The sequence below is a fragment of the Rhinichthys klamathensis genome, unplaced genomic scaffold (genome assembly GCF_029890125.1).
Source record: "Rhinichthys klamathensis goyatoka isolate OS25496 unplaced genomic scaffold, OSU_Roscu_1.1 h1tg000206l_1, whole genome shotgun sequence".
Lineage (NCBI taxonomy): Eukaryota > Metazoa > Chordata > Actinopteri > Cypriniformes > Leuciscidae > Rhinichthys > Rhinichthys klamathensis.
The window spans coordinates 1084303-1102152 of NW_026606731.1; the positions used below are offsets into that span (position 1 = coordinate 1084303).

General features: G+C 36.1%; 3 protein-coding genes across 5 annotated transcripts; 1 reads left to right on the forward strand and 2 right to left on the reverse strand.

Annotated features, from left to right (window-relative positions):
- Nucleotides 1–1463: 1463 nt before the first annotated feature.
- On the reverse strand, nucleotides 1464–5933 carry laynb (layilin b). Of its 3 annotated transcripts, none has more exons than XM_056263348.1 (7): nucleotides 5691–5933; nucleotides 4827–5115; nucleotides 4036–4193; nucleotides 3855–3902; nucleotides 2680–2766; nucleotides 2396–2501; nucleotides 1464–2287 (listed from the first exon to the last, which is right to left on the reverse strand). In XM_056263348.1, exons 1-7 carry the CDS (start codon nucleotides 5764–5766, stop codon nucleotides 1981–1983), a joined length of 1071 nt encoding a protein of 356 aa, XP_056119323.1. In that variant the 5' UTR covers nucleotides 5767–5933; the 3' UTR covers nucleotides 1464–1980. The 3 variants fall into 3 exon arrangements, with proteins under 3 accessions (XP_056119323.1, XP_056119322.1, XP_056119324.1); XM_056263347.1 differs by having other exon boundaries at nucleotides 2396–2513; XM_056263349.1 differs by lacking the exon at nucleotides 2680–2766 and having other exon boundaries at nucleotides 2396–2513.
- A 5051-nt stretch (nucleotides 5934–10984) lies between these two features.
- LOC130096820 (zona pellucida-like domain-containing protein 1) lies at nucleotides 10985–14502 on the forward strand. The gene is made up of 11 exons (XM_056263508.1): nucleotides 10985–11025; nucleotides 11213–11311; nucleotides 11395–11621; nucleotides 12453–12643; nucleotides 12737–12809; nucleotides 12897–12994; nucleotides 13081–13164; nucleotides 13414–13585; nucleotides 13683–13791; nucleotides 13912–13941; nucleotides 14077–14502. The coding sequence occupies exons 2-11, from the start codon at nucleotides 11218–11220 to the stop codon at nucleotides 14232–14234; spliced, it is 1236 nt and encodes a 411-aa protein (XP_056119483.1). The 5' UTR covers nucleotides 10985–11025; nucleotides 11213–11217; the 3' UTR covers nucleotides 14235–14502.
- Nucleotides 14503–15257: 755 nt separating this feature from the next.
- On the reverse strand, nucleotides 15258–16996 carry zgc:162608 (uncharacterized protein LOC100037332 homolog). The gene is made up of 3 exons (XM_056263510.1): nucleotides 16894–16996; nucleotides 16698–16791; nucleotides 15258–16260 (listed from the first exon to the last, which is right to left on the reverse strand). The coding sequence occupies exons 1-3, from the start codon at nucleotides 16940–16942 to the stop codon at nucleotides 15468–15470; spliced, it is 936 nt and encodes a 311-aa protein (XP_056119485.1). The 5' UTR covers nucleotides 16943–16996; the 3' UTR covers nucleotides 15258–15467.
- Nucleotides 16997–17850: the final 854 nt, after the last annotated feature.

Sequence of the window (17850 nt, forward strand, 5' to 3'; positions counted from 1 at the left end):
AATTACTCACCGTTTCAAACCCGTAAGACTTTAGTTCATCTTCGTAACACAAATGAAGATCTTTTTGGTGAAATCTGAGAGCTTTCTGTAGGCTACTCTCCATAGACATCTGCTATGGAGCTACCATTTGATGCTCCAAAATGTTCATAAAGAAATCGTAAAACTAATCCATGAGTTGAGCGGTTTAGTCCAAAGTTTCTAAAGAGACACGATCGCTTTATATGATGAACAGATTGAATTTAGGCATTTATTCACAAATAAACATTCATCAACTCACACATCAGTTGTGGTAAATGAAAGCTCAAGCATGTTCACTTGATGTACAAGAAGTAACCAATGAGGTTCATTCTCTTAGTTTGTTCAATCTCGCGCATCAAGCAGGTTCGGTTGAGCTTCTGTTTATGTTCGCTGATTAATATTTAAATGTGAATAAAAGCCTAAACTAAATCTATTCATCAAATAAAGCAATCGAGTCTCTTCAGAAAATTTTGACTAACCGCTCAACCCATATGGACTAGTTTTACAATCTCTTTGTGAACTTTTTGAAGAGTTAGTTGTGTAGCTGTCAATGGAAATTACAGAAAGCTCTCAGATTTCATCAAAAAGAGCTTCATTTGTGTTCCGAAGATGAACGAAAGTCTTACGGGTTTGGAACGACCTGAGGGTGAGTACGTTAATTAATGACAGAATTTTTATTTTTAGGTGTACTATCCCTTTAAATTATCACATTCAGAAACATGACATGACATCTAGGACAAGTCAAGGGTTTGCAACCCGGCCCTGTAGACATCAAAGCAGTCGTAGCCTACCACATATTTGGTCAATTACATCATCATATAGGCCTAAAGCAGATTTTCGTTACAAACTTTGCATGTGTCTAGAATCAGATGAGCGAGAGTGGTATATGTACTACACTGAACATTTTATACAACAGTTCAATAAACAGGTTAATATCAAGTAAGGGTAAAAAAGCACTAAAGACAGCGTACGATTTGTATTGGAATTTTTATTTTAAACAATATGTATCAACGCTGCAAGCGATTCAGCCTATCATATGGCGACATCTCCTGGACACATGCTGTACTGCAGTACTAATAATACTTCACTGCTCCTGCAGCTCTGGCGTCGGAGAATTCAGCAGAATAATAATGCATTTTCAAATAGGGTCAGACCTTTTAATCAATCCATTTCCATGTCTTTTGTAGTCATTACGATTTTATAGAATTAAAATCTAGACTAGAAGTAACTAGAAGAAAAAATGTATATTCACTATAGAAATAATACTCTCCTTTTCCATGCCTGATTTTAAAATTACCAGGCTTTCCATGAGTGTGGAAACAATGTAGATTAACCCCAAACAGCTATTCTGTTTAAGAAAAAGACCAAATAATGCGACAGAGTTATTATTATTATTATAAGGACAGAGAGAACATATAATCATTTACAATCCAAATACATTTTTCTCACAATTTCATACCATACCCAAAAGAAAAATACATAATCAATATGTTACAATAATGTTTTATGCATACAAATCCTTTAGCTAATACCTTTAATTCTGTTTTTTTTTTTTTTACACAATGGAGCTTACAAAGCAACTACATATCCTTCAAAAACAAAGGAACATCAGTAGATATCCTTTAGAGAGGCCATTTTCAGAGACAGAAGGATGTTTTTGAGATGGGCTGAGAGGTCAGCGTGTTTTGTGGATTTCCAAAAGGGAAGGTCCTGTTCCAGGATACCAGCTTCCACAGAGGAAGCTCTCACAAGCCGATGACACCTTTATGCTTCTTTGTATAGTCAGTTATGGGAATTTGAGCTTCACTGTGCTGTACACCCCTGCATTAGACCCCACTGGCTTCCCAATCCTTCACACTAGATCACAGAGGGCACATCAAAGAGCAGGCATACAGACTGGAGAAGAGATCAAACATGGTGCCACACTAGTGGGAGAGAGATCAGTATATACTGTATAGTGTTTTAGTATCCATATATGTCATTGTCCACCCATCCGGCCTCCCCTGCCGAGGGGCTCCGGCAGGTCTCGTAGATGTCATTAGTGACAAAACCACACCGTGTGGGGCGGCTCGGAACGTTCTCGTAGTCCTCAAACTGACTGTTTGTGGATGTCACGCTAAATGTTCTGTCGATTTCAGAGCTCATGTACTCCAGGTGAGCTCCGGGCTGGTTGAATTTGTTGGCGTGTTCATAACTATTTTGACTTTTTGGAGCTACTGGACGCACCCACTGTCCTGGCACGGCATAGATTTCATTCTGTTCTTTTCTCCTTCAAAGACAGTCACAAAGTATATTATATGGCAGGGTGACAGACAAAATAGTTCATGAAGATAATCAAAGTATGAATTGATGAAAATGTTTGCACTGCATTACACACCTCCTTGACATGACTCTGAAACAGAACACCCCTGACACCACCAATATCAACAGCAGCATCACAGGTAGAATGGCCAGGAGGATGTAGTAAATATTAATCGTGTCATCTGAAATAGAAACTAAGAAAGGCTTTAGTTATTGAATGTTAAAAATAGAATTATTAATAAAATATTATAAAATAATAATCATAAAAAGAAATTATATATATTGAATATAATTATTTTTCCTTAAAAAAATTGGGATCATGAATTGTAAGGGTTTTTGCTGTATTTATTCCTGTATTACCAGATGACTCTGAGAGTTCAGTTTTTATCCTGTCATTGTCCACAGTAATGGGCGGGTGCTTTGGCACCAGAGTCAGGTCATCAATACCTAAAAACAAGAATGACAGCGAATGAGAAATAAGCGCTTATAATATTTGGTCTTAAAGAGATAGTTCACCCAAAAATTCATTTACTCACCCTCAAGTTGTTCCAAAACTGTATGCATTTCTTTCTGAAGAATGTTGGTAAGCAAACAGTTGATCGGACCCAATGACTATAATAGTATGGGAGAAAAATACTATGGAAGTCAATGGGGCCCAACAACTGTTTGCTTACCCATATTTAGCTAAATATCTTATTTTGTTTTCAGCAGAAATAAGAAATCCATACAGATTTGGAACAACTTGAGGCTGAGTAAAAGATGACATATTTTTTTGGGTGAACTATCCCTTTAAAGATGATGACTGACCTATTATGTTTGTGAAAGTATTATTCCACTTCCACCTCTAGAGGTCATCATCAGCATTATTATCCATACAAAGTTGGAATGTCTTTTTAAAGGAAGAATTCAACAAAAATTCATATTCTGTCCTTTTATTGTGTCCACATTTACACACCCTTGTGTCGTTTTAAACTTATATAATTTTCTTTCCTCAATGTGGAGCACCAAAGAATTTTAGCAGAATGTTAACACAGTTTTTTTCTTTTTTTTTCAATTAAAGCGAACAGGTGATTATTATTTTAGTATTTTTAAATACTATTATAGCATTTATTAATATCTTGAATAATTTATTTATTTATTTTTATTATTATTTTTACTTTTAAGTTTTGGTCATTTTGTTATGTCCTTTTTTCATTTTTATGAATTTTTGTTTTTAAATAAATATTTTTTATTTATTTAATTTCAGTTTTAGTTTGAGTCATTTTAGAACTTCAACTTAAACTTGTGAATCTCATTTAGTTGTTTTGGTTTCAGTTAATGACAGCAGCACTGGTATAATTATGAGAGAATATTAATTTTTTTGAGGAACTATCCCATTAATCTAATTTTATCTGAGATTAAAGGTACTATAAAAATGCTAATATCTCACACCAATTTAGACACTCTCACTTATTAATATACTGTATATTATTATTAATAAGTAAAATATATAAAAATTATTTAACACACCAGATAAAACTTATGGATTTGTTTACCTGTATGTGTGGTGATATTTCCTGCTGGAGTGGGGACAGGATGCTTCTCTAAACACATACAGGAGTTTATATTTGAAGTCCTTTTACATAATATGTTTACACCAAAAGATGCTTGACTGATATTTGTTCGCTATTAAACATCTTAATGTGACAGCTAACCTTAACATAAGCAAAAGCTTACCGTCTGAGTACTTGCAGATGAAATTATTCTTGGAATTGCAATTGTAGTCCATCCACTTGAACAGGTTGCGTTTCTTCTGGACAGCAGAAGACGAGGGCCGGTAGAATAACGCCACACACTGATCAAGGCCACAAGAAGGCTCCGTCACCAGCCAGTTCCTAAACACACCGCACATTCACTGAAAATTCTCACATTTTACATTCACTTAAAGGGACAGTTTACCATATATTGAAAATTATGTCATCATTTACTCACTATTATGATTCATAAGACTTATGATCTTATGATAATATCAATTAGCTATTCTTTTTATTATTATTACTTTAATTCTAGTTTAAACTATTTCTATAGCCTAGCTTTAATTAATTTTTATTTCTGTTTTAGTCATTTTAGTACTCCAACTTATTTATTTCAGTCAGTTGCCAAGTTGCCAAATTTCTTAGTTCCGTTAAATTTTTCTTTAAGTTTTTCATCTAATATTTATATTGTATTTTATTTCAGCTTTATCTCAATTGCCGGATACAATTTTGGTACTTCGATAGTTTGGAGTTTTAGTATAACAGCACTGGTATATAGAGGACTTTTATTAATCTTTTGTGCCCATTTTGAAGCTTGAAAACTTCAGTCCCCATCTATTGTAATTGCAACCAGAACAATATTTAAAATATCTCATTTAATGAAGAAATAAGAATGACATGAGGATTAGAAAAAGATGACAGAATCTCTAAAACCAAACATACAGGGGGGGATCATCAGAAAATTTCAGAATGTTGTTACTGCAAATATCTTACCTAAATGTGGCCTGACTGTAATCCAGCCAGTAATACTGTGCTGAACAATCAACATTATATTGTGGGCTCCTTCGTAGCCCAATCCAGAAGTCTCCATCCGAGGCCCTGAGCTCCTGAACAATCCTCTCCACCAGACGCTGCTCATTTTCGGTCTCAATACTAAGCAGCTCCCCATCATCCTCCCTGCATTTCTCTCTGGCTGCCTCAAAGCTCGCTCTGAGCCTGCTGTCCTGGAAGCTTGTGATCTTATAGCAGGGCTTCTCTGTCCCTCTCCGGCATATCCTGTGTTCTGCAAACCACATCACCAAAAAAACTGATGAGAGTGTTGAACCTAAAGCACTATTATGGAAACATTGTGGGAACCGTTATAGGAAAGTTGGCGCAGGGAATTCAGTGAGCTAAGTGAGGAAGAAACCAGGAGAACTTCCACATTTGTCAGGCGCAAAATCCTCTCAAGCAAAGTCATGTGTGCTACAGCCATCAGCCATGTCCTCTCTGACTAAAAAACAGCTGTGACCCAAATTTAAAACGCTTCTTGTCCGAAAACTGAACATAATCACACCACTTTAACATAAAAAGAAAACTCAATGAAGCTGTAGTTGAACGTTTTGTTGTATTATCAGAAGTATATTCGTTAAATGGTTCTGCCAAAACGCTTCAGAAATCTTTATTTGAAGACACTCCAGTTCGTTAACCGAAACTATCGTTAATATTTTGACTGTCAGTGTTGCATATTGTGCACTCGAACTGGACACTAAGGTTTATTTCAACGCATGTAAGAGGCAACCACAATCTAGCGGAGTCCTTTCGTTTGAATATCACTGTGCATGAACCGACATTTTATATAAATAAGCACAAACTCACCACCGAACGCGCTTGATGCGCAGCTGGGATGGAAACAAACTGCCAAAACAGTTCCGATCAGTTTCATGAACTCCATCTCTACATAGTTTCTAAAGGCGTGTGATTGCCACGACACGACTGTTTCTAGATCCTGGTAAAACGTCCCGCTGTCAGACGAAACAAACACAGGCAAAGTTTTCGCTCAACTCAAGAAAGGCTGCTCGGGTCTCCGAATGAATGTGCTTGCCAGCAGTAACTGTTGTAGCTGTTTTTGTGCTGACACTCTTTGTGTAAATGTAAACAGTGTTCCGAAGAATTTTCCCACGATGTCGTTTCTTGTTAGCTACTTTTTAAATAAATAAGCTAATAATAAATTAGTGAAATGTAAGAGTAGGCTACACAATTTTCTAGATTGAATACTTTTCGATGCTTTAAACTTTTAGTCACCATAACATCAGAATTGACCATTTTTATTTTTGTGCAATATTGCAGTAGTATAATAAATTATTTACGCACATCATTATTTTATTAATGCAGGCGCCATCATAATATTTAGTCAAGCTAACTTCCCTTCCCTTTTGCAGTGACATCTCATCTCTTCTCTGATGACGTGTTTACTGGCGTGAGGGCGGGACAACCTGTCACTCACATGAGATCACAGCAATAGTAAACCACAACCATCCAATCAATTCCCTATGGACAAAATCAAGTCCCGCCCAGCGCCCTAATTTTTTTCTTGTTCGAGAAGCTGTTTTACACCACAATAGGTAAGAAAAGACTAGCAAATTCCAAACATGCAACCAAAAAATTATTGTGCTTTTATATAATGGATAGGCCTACCATAATTTAATTTTTGGGGGGTTAGACTCCAAAATAAAAATATGCAAAATTAGTATTATTTTCTTTCTTTTTTTCTCTAAATTGTTTTATGATGTAGTGCTTTTGTATTGTAAATATGTTGCAGGAGATAAGTGATGAGTAACCGTGTTCTTCATCTTTTAGCACAATTTTCTACTTTTAGTGTATGTTAGTGTAACACATTGCATCAATCACTGTAGTTTCTAATTCACATAAAATCAGTACAGAGACATGTGCAGAGGGACCAGTGTTGTTTGGCTCACAAGCAAACTGAGAGAGGAAGTAAGATGGGTGACTGGTTTGTGCAAGTCAAAGGAGCTCAGTCACTGCTGCTGACCCTGCCAGCTCACAGTCAGACACACACTATCCCCAGGAATAGGAAGCCAGTCAGGAAAGAAAGCAGTTTTCCAACAGGCAGTTTCCTCTTCATCTTAGTGGGGTTTAAAAAAAAAAAAAAAAAAAAAATTCCAGACATTTTCCCCTTGCCCTGACAAAGAAAATAAATTCATTTTACAGAGCTTCAGTTGGGAAATATAAACTGTAAAACTTATTCTGGTGTTCGTGACAAGAAGCCCAGTTACAACTTGGGTTAAATTCATGGAAGAGGAAAACTCCTACTGTGTAATCATATATGCAGTGAAATCTGGTATTATGAACAGATCCTGCAGATGTCATGAGGTTTTGGAGAAGTAAGGGTGAGGCCGTGAGGCCATTAGACCAGTGGCATTGCATGTGCAGTTTGTTTGTGCTGATCTCTGGCAGGCTGCCCGGACTCATTGCCCCTCCTCTGTCATGTCCCTTTTATTAGGCTCAAGTCACATCTTTTGAGAACCACTAACCACTGAATTTATGCTTGACATTTGTATTGAAAGCGTTCGAAAACAGCATGATTGTGAGTGTGTTATTGCTTTAATTTTTGTTATATTTACATTATTGAGTGTTTAAATGATTTACATTGTTATTTATATATATTGTATTGAGTAACTTATATTTTAGATTTACATTTCATTGCAGTTAATTTGTCTGTTTTTGCTCCACCACAAACAAAGCCACAGCACAATCCCTGTGTTCCTGAATGAATCATTTGTAAGTTAATGATGACTAACTCATAAAGACGGAGGCTAAATTCAGAATAGAATACTCGCCATTAAAAGATATTGAAGAAATAAGAAGTATGCTAGTGCGCTATTCCAGTGCCGTAGATAGGGTATACGGGGCCCTGGTGCGGGTTGTTGCTGTGGGCCCCCTTGGTTCAAATCACTGGGGCCCTCTAGCTACGACCCTGTGATATTCTGTGTTTTTGAATGAATTGATTGAATGAATGATTCAATGACTCATTCATAAAGACCTGTTCATCCAGGTACTTTTTGCTTACTCTTTTCTGAGTACTGTGAATTCTGACATTTTGTCACATACTGTTTTTTCGTCTAGTATAGGCTATAGCAGGGAACCATTCTATTTCAGATGCAGCCAAAGTAACCGGTGTTGTCGGCACAACATTGGTACTCCGGTAGGCTTAGGCTATATCAGCTCTTCTGGGCAATGTCCAAAAGCTTAGGCAATGAAGCAGCTTTTGCGCATGAAGGTATAGCGTATCTCTCAAAACTAATTTTGCACTGGCTTCTGAGGCAGAATAATGCTTTATTGATCAACAATAGAGAGAGCTTTGGTGATAACTAAGCTAATATTTAATTACTACTATACTTTTCACGCTAGAAATGACATAAAAAATGAAGAAAGTTGGTCACGTTTGCACACAAACTGACCACTTGTGCAAGTTGTTTAGGTATGTTCGGCTTGTGTCACCTTGTGTGGATGGCTGTTGCCGTATATTTATTGCGCATGCATATAGAATGGACATTAAAGTTTATCTCACTGAATGCAATGCATTTTCTATAACCTGGATGCAGGAAAGTATTTATGTAGCAGCAGGCAGATAGGCCTACGCATACTTAAAAAGTACAGACTGACTCTTGTAATAATAATAACTGAGTTTGAGAAGACACCAGATCTACTGCCACTACTTTCAATCTCATCATAGATAGATACAGTATGAGAATAGATTGAAAGTCAATATCTGTTAAGAATTGTTTTGCGATCGGACGCTCATGTATTATTTGGGTTATATTATTCTGTCTGCTTATTTTGTGCTCTGAACCATTAGCAATAGTAAGATAATAATATTTTTGGCATTAAAGCTAACATAAATTATGATTATTATGATTATAACTATTATCTGGTATTAAGACGACTGTCAATAATCATTGCTCATTTACTGGCAAAATATTTGTGTAAACTTTTGAACCAGCAGGTGGTAGTGTTGTACTATAGTATTGTTCTGGTTTTCTGAACCGGCTCCACTGTTCCTTGGGTCTGTTCTGATGTTAGGTACACTACTCTAATCCGGTCACAATTGTCCTTTAAAGGGAATCTTCTTCTTTTTTCCAGTGGTAAAATTTCCTATATGATTATGAATCGCATGATGAAAGAAGCAGAACACCAACAACAGTAGGAAACAAATTTTCAAGCAATGTGATTGTATCTTACAGGGCTTTAGGCCATTAATCATGAAGGAGTCATAAATCATGATTTGACAACAGAGTTCTGTTCTTCAAAATGGTCTTCCCTCACTGTATGTGAATTCCCAGTATATATTTTTACATAATCGAACAGGGATGTTAAATTAGAATCTAATAACCACTATTTTGTTCCCCACAAAAATATGATTAAATTACAATATTAGTATTGCTGGCACATGAGATAGGACACAACACACAATGACAAATTGTTTTGTTTGGTTCTCTTTCTGTTCTTCTTATTATAAAAAATAGAGGAGAATTGTGTGGCTTTTATTCTGTAGTTACAGGATCAGAATGTGAAGTTGTGGAAAATTCATATTTATAGAGATGTTGCCATGCAAATGTATGAATTTTGGCTTATGAATAAATAATACAATCCAAATAACCTCACTGTGCAGGTGGTTTGACTTCTTGAACAAGTATGGTTCTCATACTTCATACTATGCATTTTACCTCCTCTCTGAATCAGATAGTGACCACTGCAATATGAATTAAACTGTGAATACAATGGAAGAACACAGGGATTAAAATTTATATCACTGTTAAGTTGTTTTGTCCAGTGGAGAACAACTGAAAATCATCAAGGTGTGACACATTGAAGCATAATGTGAAATATGTTCTCTGACCAAGGGGCTTTTTGGCACAAACAAGTGTACCTGCTTCATTCAAAGTTCTTTGTCATATATCACCATCACTCAGTCAAAACCGACCCTTTAGCCTTTAGCAGGGGTGTCTTGAGCTAGTCTTGAGATAACTGCTCTTAGAATACAATAGACGATGCTTGCATGCGAGCCAGACGAACAAAAGCTATTTTTGGCGTCCTGTGTTTCATACCTTGTGGCAAATTATCACATTTCTCATATTCTCATATATACATGTTCTATTCCCTGCAGGAGATGATGCAACATTTTCATGTTTCAAATGATTTATACGTAATAGACTCTTAATTTATTTTACAAAGCTTTGAGATTCAATACTGTTGGATAACAGAATGCAAGAATACAGAACTGTTTTTACTGCTGGTTCACACAGACAACAACACATTTAAAAGTTTGAAGATATGGTTTGTCATGTTAATTTACAACATTATAATAATAACATCAGTCTCACAATAACCCTGTAATAATGTGTATGAGTATACGTTGTTTCAAATATTTTACCCCTGAAGCCGGCTAATCAACCAACACTATTTAAAATTAATATATTGGCCAACAGGATTTCATTTTTAGATTGTGTGCTATTCAAGACTTTATTTTATTAAAAGAAAATATCAGTGAACAGATTAACTGAATGCATTTCATGTTATACATATAAATGACAGATGTCAATATCCTTTCCAGCTTATACAAAATCAATCATAAAACCAATTCTAATTACAACAGTACAGTGGGTATAATTGTAAAAATATAAAAACCGTGTAAAGGTAAGATACTTTATTGTTATTGAAGTACAACAACATTTAGAATGGCAGCTCTCAGAAGCAAGAAACATTTACCCATAAAATATTAACATACACATTAAATTACATAAAAGCCCCTGATGGCATATTGCACATTATATTAAAAATTAAATTAAAAATGCATTTGATTATAAAACGATATAAACATAAACTTGTTAACATCTACATATTATATTCATGGTCATTATCACAGTTTTATTAGGATTCATTTATATGGACTTATCTGAAAAGTGTCTATTGGATATGTGTCAAATCCCGCTGTCACTGTCATTGTTAACCAGAGCCAGAGGATTAATGTTATAATCTGTGAAGGAAGGAACTGTTCGGTAATGTAGGAGGAGGAGGGATGAGACACTCCCTGCACCTATTGAATCACGCCTGGGGTCTAACGCTATATAAGAAGCATCATCTCATCACCTTCTTCAAACAGTGTCCATTCAACTCCCTGGGAGTTAAACAGGTATGCTGTACTGTTTCTTTACACTGATATCTTCTGCGTTTTTCCCTAAATTACTATAAAATTACAATTAATTCTAAATAATTACCTTCACTGTTATTGTAACTGTTACAGAGGTTAAGGTTGTGATGTTGGATGACTTGGCTTTTAAATAGGTGACTTTTGGTCATGTTCTGCCTTTGCTCTACAGCAGGAATGATGCTGTGCTTCTGCTTATGTGCACTGGCTCTCGTCCTGCAGCCCATTCACTCGGCCTATAACTGCTCCTCGGTGTATAACAGGGTTCCAGGTGAGTCTGTGACCTTTCAGATTTTACGACAGTCCTCCATTCTCTGCAGTTTGCTTGACAGTAAGACCTCCCTTTTTGTTTAGACAACAAAGATCTGGTGGTACACTGTGGCACCAGCATGATCACTCTGGAGGTAAACCTGTGCACCGCTGAGTGGGCGGGCTTTGACCCCAATGGCCTGGCTCTTAACGGGGAGCGCAATAACGCCCAGTGCAAGGGCACCATTGACCCCACTGTGGACCCACCTGTCATCCGCTACCTGCTGGCAGTCAACCACAGCCAGGAGAACCCATGTAGACAGTCTCTGCAGGTGCAAAGAAAAAAACAATCTTTGTTATCATTCTCGATGTTTAACCTTGAAAACATAATTTTCCTCCTCTTTTTTTAATCACAGTTGTGATGTGGCAAATTCAAACTAAAACATTATTAAAAGCTGCATACATATAGCTACATTTTAAAAAAAAATAGTTAAACATAAAAAATGGAGGAAAATGTGTAAAAAATTATATATTTGAAACCATTTTTATACCACTTGCCTAGTGATTAAATGGTGTTAGAAAATACTAAATGTAATTAAAATAAAAAATGAATAATTTAATATTATACAAAAATAGTAAGATATGTTAAAATGCTAAAATGTAATATATAAAATATGTATTATAGTAAAAAGTTAATGAAGTATAAATATTTAAAATGTTTTAGATGTATAGCATTTTTGTGTAGCATTTTATTGAAAAAATTAATAAGGTCAAATGTGATACATTATATTGTAATTATAAAAATGTACAATGAATAGGTGACAAAAGCTGAATACATACTTTTACCAATTATAAAAATTGTCAAATGAAAAAAAAAATTCGAATTTGTTTTAAATTTGTTTTAAAAAAGTAAGGATAAAAAGGTATTTAAAAAAATGTTTATATATATAAGGTTATAAGGTCATAAAAGCTACAGACATAATAATTATTTAAAAAGTTAAAAGTTGTTTTATAATTATTTTAATTATGTTTAATAATTAAAAGTAGTGAAAATACTGTAAATGTATCAAAAATATATTTTAAAATATATTATAATTATTAAAAGTATATAAAGTATATATATAAAAGTAAAATAGTTGAAATTTCCCCTTGTGCATTTTTAGATTGTGGATGAGGTGCCCAGCTCCTCTGGTCCATTCAGCATGTTTTCCAGCATTCAGGCCGTCATTATCACAGGATATATTGATACGCCCAGCTCGGCAGAGGGCATCATCAGTTACTCCACAGACCTCTACTATCACTTCTCTTGCCGTTATCCACTGGAATACCTCATCAACAACACTCAGATCGTAGCGTGAGCATTAAGACATTCACCCTCCACTGCATACTTCACCAACTACAGTGTGACAACAAGAGGATTGACTTGATTTATATTTTCTTCATGCAGATCATCAGTGTCAGTGGCCACTAGTGACAACAATGGAACTTTCATTGACACTCTCAGCATGAGTGTCTTCAATGTAAGTGTAGATTTGTGTTAAAATTCTTTACTCTGAATCCAAAATATGCCACATTTTTAAAGATATTTTTGATTATTTTCATGTCAGAACACAGATTATACCAGCCCTTTGGTGGTTCCGCCTACTGGATTAGATCTGCGCACTAAAGTCTATGTTGAAGTAAAGGCTGTAAATCTCACTGGAAAGTAAGAAAACTGCAGTTTCACTGACAGCGAATAGCATGTTTCTCAAGGGTTTTATTGAGGAATGAAAAATAATTTTCTGCCTTTAGTTTTCATCTGTTGTTGGACCACTGTTTTGCAACCCCATCTCCCTATAATCACACCAACAACAACCAGTACAACTTTTTCACAGGGTGAGTTACTCCTGATTCAGAATTCATGGTAACACTTTACAATAAGGTTCCATTTGTTAACATCAGTTAACTACTTAAAGTTAAAGTCAGCATGAAACGGAAGTTGCTATCATCTTTTCTTCCCTATTGTGACATATATCCTAATGAAGTGGTTTCTCAAACAAGAAGAAAAAATGTAGGGCTGTGATGTCATGTGCAGCCGTCACGTCAGTGCAACTACATCAATGTCTCTCTATTGTTTCATCACAGGTGCATTGTAGAGAATCGGACAACGGTGCTTTATAATGGGTTTTCCAAGTTTTCACGATTTTCATTTGAAGCCTTCCGCTTCGTGGAGCACCGTAATCAAGAAAAGTCTACTATATACCTGCACTGTATACTGCGACTTTGCGAGCCAAACAAGTGCCAAGAATTACTTAATGTAGGAGTCTTTTACCGTTCGAATAGAATGAATTGAATAGAGTACCAGTACTGGCAATGTCAGCCAATTAACATGTCACTTTATTTTACTTATGCAGTCTTGCAACTCTAATAGAACACGACGGCGAAGGGCCCAAGAACCTTACGGATCTCAAGCCAAAGAATCTGCCACGGTGTCTGTGGGTCCTCTGTACACCACAGCTCTGAGTGAGTCAGTCACGTTCACACATGAATCCAGAATGAGACCGATCTGAAACCCAGCTTGTTGAGAAACACACTGAATTCCAAATGAGAGCCATGCCTGACTGTTTCTTTTTGATCCTGTAGAGAATGATGTTCCCACTGCATCGGCCTATGGTATGAGACTCTTTTTGAAAACTTTATTTCAATCTAAATATTGCACTTTGATGTGTCTGAAATTCAGATGAAAGTACTTACAAATGAATAAAAGCTAGACAGTAACAGCACAGCTTGTTTTCTATTTTGAATCAGGAGGCAGTGAGCCATTGGACAGGGACGATATGAACGTGGCTGGAGTGGTGGTGGGGGTCATTTTTGCCACCGGCGGTGCTGTGTTGATGGTTATGGCTGGACGGTTTGTGCTGAAGAAGTTTTTCTGGGCCGGTGGGCTGCCTCAGGCTTTCCACTAAGAGATCCATCAACTCGCCATCTGTTTTGCGTTGAATGAAGCTTAATTTGATATGCCCGATAAGACGTCTGATCACATCACGGCATCTGCACAAACCAGCAAAGAACCACTTTGCATAATGCCTATTTAGCATATTTTAATCTATTTAGACAGCACTGTGTAGACCAGTCACCATGCGCTTGGAAGAAAATGCGAATGCTTATTTGTTTGATGTAAATGCAAATACTGCATTGTCTCATGTGTTTTAGATGTTCATTATCTGAGTTATACTGTATTATTGAGAGGAACAAACTGTGGATGTAATCGTTTTGATCAAACTTTGCTTCTTATACACATTGCTTGTATATAGCCCAGGGGTTTTCAAACATTTTGATGGACCCTCTTCCTAAAAAATAAAGGCAGCTATTTTGTCATGTTTAAAGACCTGTTTAAATTGAGTGAAAAAATATTTTAAGCAATGTTGTTTTCTGAATTAAATAATTGGCTTTTAATTTGAATATTAAAAGTAAATCAATTATTAAAATATTATGTGGAAATATTTGTAAAGTTTTCTACCTACCTATATTTAGATGTATGAAATTAATAACAATAAATATTTTCAATTCAATTCAGATTTATTTGTAAAGCACTTTTTTATATTTTGTGTTAAAAAATATTTTAGTTAGTTAAACATATTTGATACATAAGTTAACTTTGACAGCCCTAAAAAAAATATTTAGTAAAATAGTTTTCTTTTACAGTTTCTTTGTGTATAATTCCTCAAATTTTCAACAGAACCCTTTGCGGGCCGCAAGCCTTAGGGGCCCTAACCAGTTTGAAAACCCCTGTATTAGCCAATAACTTGCTGCTTCTCTATAATTTAATATGATATAACAATGGTCTAGATGTGATGTATTTAGAAAGGAATAATTTTATTAATATACTGTAGTTGAGGCAATAATCAATGAACAACATTCATTTCAAATTTGTACAAATTTTTTTATTTACATGCTTTTGTCTGTTTATGAAACAGTATATCCACACATTACACAACATATCTTTAGTAAAATGAAGAAAGGCATTATTTTCTGTCTTTCACTTCAATGGATTGCGCAGTACATAATATAAAGTTCTTTTTGAAAACTGTACAAACAACAATATTGTTCTACAAAAGTTACAAGTCACAATGTACAATCCAAATATAAGAGTGGTTATTTACATTACAGTTGTATTTCTGATAGGACTGGAGGTGTGTTTAATTGAGAGTGTGTACGATGTCTTGTAACAGGGCTGTGAGTCTAGTGGAGAAATCCTCCTGTATGGACTCTATGTTTGTCTGATGGAAACCAGATGACTCACCATGACTCTGGTTTTCTTGGAGAGCTATCATCTGTAGGTCTAAGTTAGAAATAAACTGTTGATTCCGAGCTGAGGAATTCTGGCAGAACTGATCCACTTTTGATGCCATCACATCCCTTGGAGGCTGTGCTGAGGCAAGATGGCCTGCCAAAGCTATCTTCAGTGCTGCCACCTTCCCTTGTACCTCTAAACTGAAGGTACACAATTCCTGTCCCAGTCTGGCAGTGACTTCCTCCCAAAGTTCCTTTCCACTGCTGTCTCTTTCCTCCTCTACCGCCTCAAATGCTTTTGTTTTAAAGTCCTCAAAGGCTGCTGTCCTTTTCTGGTGGCTTTCATCCAGAGCTTGTGTGATCCTCTGCACTGCCTCCTGGTAGAGTGTGGCTTCCTCTGGGTTCAGTTCCTGGAGGTTCAGATTGAGCTTCTCACAGAGTTCCTGAGTATTTGACTGGAGGGCGGTCTGGAGCTGCTTAGTGAAGGGGGCCAGGAACTCCTTGACACTGGCCATGGTGTGTTTTGGGTGGCTGGGGTAAGGAGAGAGTCTCTCCCTCAACTCAGCAAGCTCCTGCTTTAGACGAGCCCTCAGCCGCTCAGACTCCATGCTCAGCTTGCGTCTCAGTTCAGCTGCCATGGGGTTGTAAGAGTCCTGGGAGTAAAGGTCACTGCTCACCACATGGTTCTTCCACATACCACTGCAAAACAGTATCAGGGGTCAATGACTTACAAGAGCCTTCATGATAAAGAACTCTTTGTACTCATGTTAATAAAATAAAAAAACATATTCAAGAAAAACTCTGTGGTATAACCATCAAGTAAAATATAAATAATATTTTCCTTACACCTTAAAAACATATGAGAGTACACATCTTAATAATTACTTTGAAAATTGTTTTTTTGTGTTGTTATGTTTCAATGTAAAAAGCATTTTTTATATAATAATTCATAAATATCATTAGTACGTTTTTGGGGAGTATGTGACATGACATGAAAACGATATTTTCTATGAAATAATAATTTTTATTAAGGCTTTTTTAAATTTTAGACCAGGCTTTTTGACTATATGTCCCTGCCCCAAATTCTGTTTTTAATAAATGAAAGTAAACAAAATATCTTATGAGAGTAAACTTACTTTGAGTCTTTGCCAACATTTTTCTTGTCAGTGGCCTGATTGTCTCTCGGTAAACTAAATGCTTCTCGACTGATCTCATCATTGAGTGGAAATGCTGAAAAGGAGGATAGTTGCATTAGATCAATGTAATAAAAGATCAAAATAACCGTTTTAGATTAAATTGAATTTGATAATAGAAATTGGAGAGGCAACAAACCTGTTGTGGTAGCAAAGGCCAGAGCCAATGTAACAAACTGCAGATTCATTTTCTTTTCTTTTTTTTTTTTTACTGATGAAGGTTATTCTCTGTAAAAAAAAAAAAAAAAGATACAAAGATTTATGCAATCAGATACATTTAAATGTTATTAGCTATCAATATATTAAACAGGACAACTCAAACGCCATTAAGTAATTAATCTATGCAAGTGGACATCTGGCCCTTACCTGTTGAAGACAAAAAATGAGAAATTCTTCCACTGAGTCCACATTTAAAGCAGTTCCTTATCAGATGTTGTCGTGCTTTTCACCTGTGTCAACACAAACCACGTAGAGGGTCAGTTTGATAACGATGGGCGTCAGGAACATATAGGTATTTTGCTGATCGCCTCTTCAAAGCTACTCTTTTCCAACAACGCAGATTCAGAGTAGCCACTGTGATGTCACACCAAGGCCAATTTTGACGTCATTTTCGATGTCAATACTGGGATATGTTTACTACTAACCAGAAGTGTTTGGACAGCTCTTACTTAGTGAACAGGGTTGAACTTCGATAAATGACCTCTATTTAAATTACAAAAGCGCATTTTAACATTACGATATGGACTTCATACTTGATACTCTGTCCCAGGACTTATGTTGCCTGTGAAGTTCACTCAGTGAACCGAACTGCATGAAATTTGGCTTAGTTTTATCAGTCGTGTTGAGTCCTACTTGGCTTTCCAACAGAAATGACATAAGTCACAGAGAATGAGCCCTCCAGCCTGTGCTTGCTTCATTATCTCTGACTCTGTGAACAAAGGTGCTGTTTGTTTTTACTTTACTGAATGGATCCTCTTAGATTTGCTTTGAGTCTACATGGCCAAAGCTAGTGATAAACAAAGCCAATAGCGGGATACTTTGAACATTTGATTATTTCAGTTTAGACCTGGCCTACTTTCTGGCAGCTGCATGTATA

Bases quoted from the DNA above. Each gene is read 5' to 3' on its own strand.
- laynb (XM_056263347.1), bottom strand. From the start codon at position 5,766: ATGGAGTTCATGAAACTGATCGGAACTGTTTTGGCAGTTTGTTTCCAT. The intron at 5,116-5,690 runs GTGAGTTTGTGC...TGTGGTTTGCAG, and splicing joins CGCATCAAGCGCGTTCGGTG to AACACAGGATATGCCGGAGA. The intron at 2,767-3,854 runs GTAAACAAATCC...TCTTGTTTTTAG, and splicing joins AAATATCACCACACATACAG to GTATTGATGACCTGACTCTG.
- LOC130096820 (XM_056263508.1), top strand. From the start codon at position 11,218: ATGATGCTGTGCTTCTGCTTATGTGCACTGGCTCTCGTCCTGCAGCCC. The intron at 11,312-11,394 runs GTGAGTCTGTGA...CTTTTTGTTTAG, and splicing joins GGTGTATAACAGGGTTCCAG to ACAACAAAGATCTGGTGGTA. The intron at 12,995-13,080 runs GTAAGAAAACTG...TTCTGCCTTTAG, and splicing joins GCTGTAAATCTCACTGGAAA to TTTTCATCTGTTGTTGGACC.
- zgc:162608 (XM_056263510.1), bottom strand. From the start codon at position 16,942: ATGAATCTGCAGTTTGTTACATTGGCTCTGGCCTTTGCTACCACAACA. The intron at 16,792-16,893 runs GTTTGTTGCCTC...CCTCCTTTTCAG, and splicing joins GGCCTTTGCTACCACAACAG to CATTTCCACTCAATGATGAG. The intron at 16,261-16,697 runs GTAAGTTTACTC...ACTGTTTTGCAG, and splicing joins AATGTTGGCAAAGACTCAAA to TGGTATGTGGAAGAACCATG.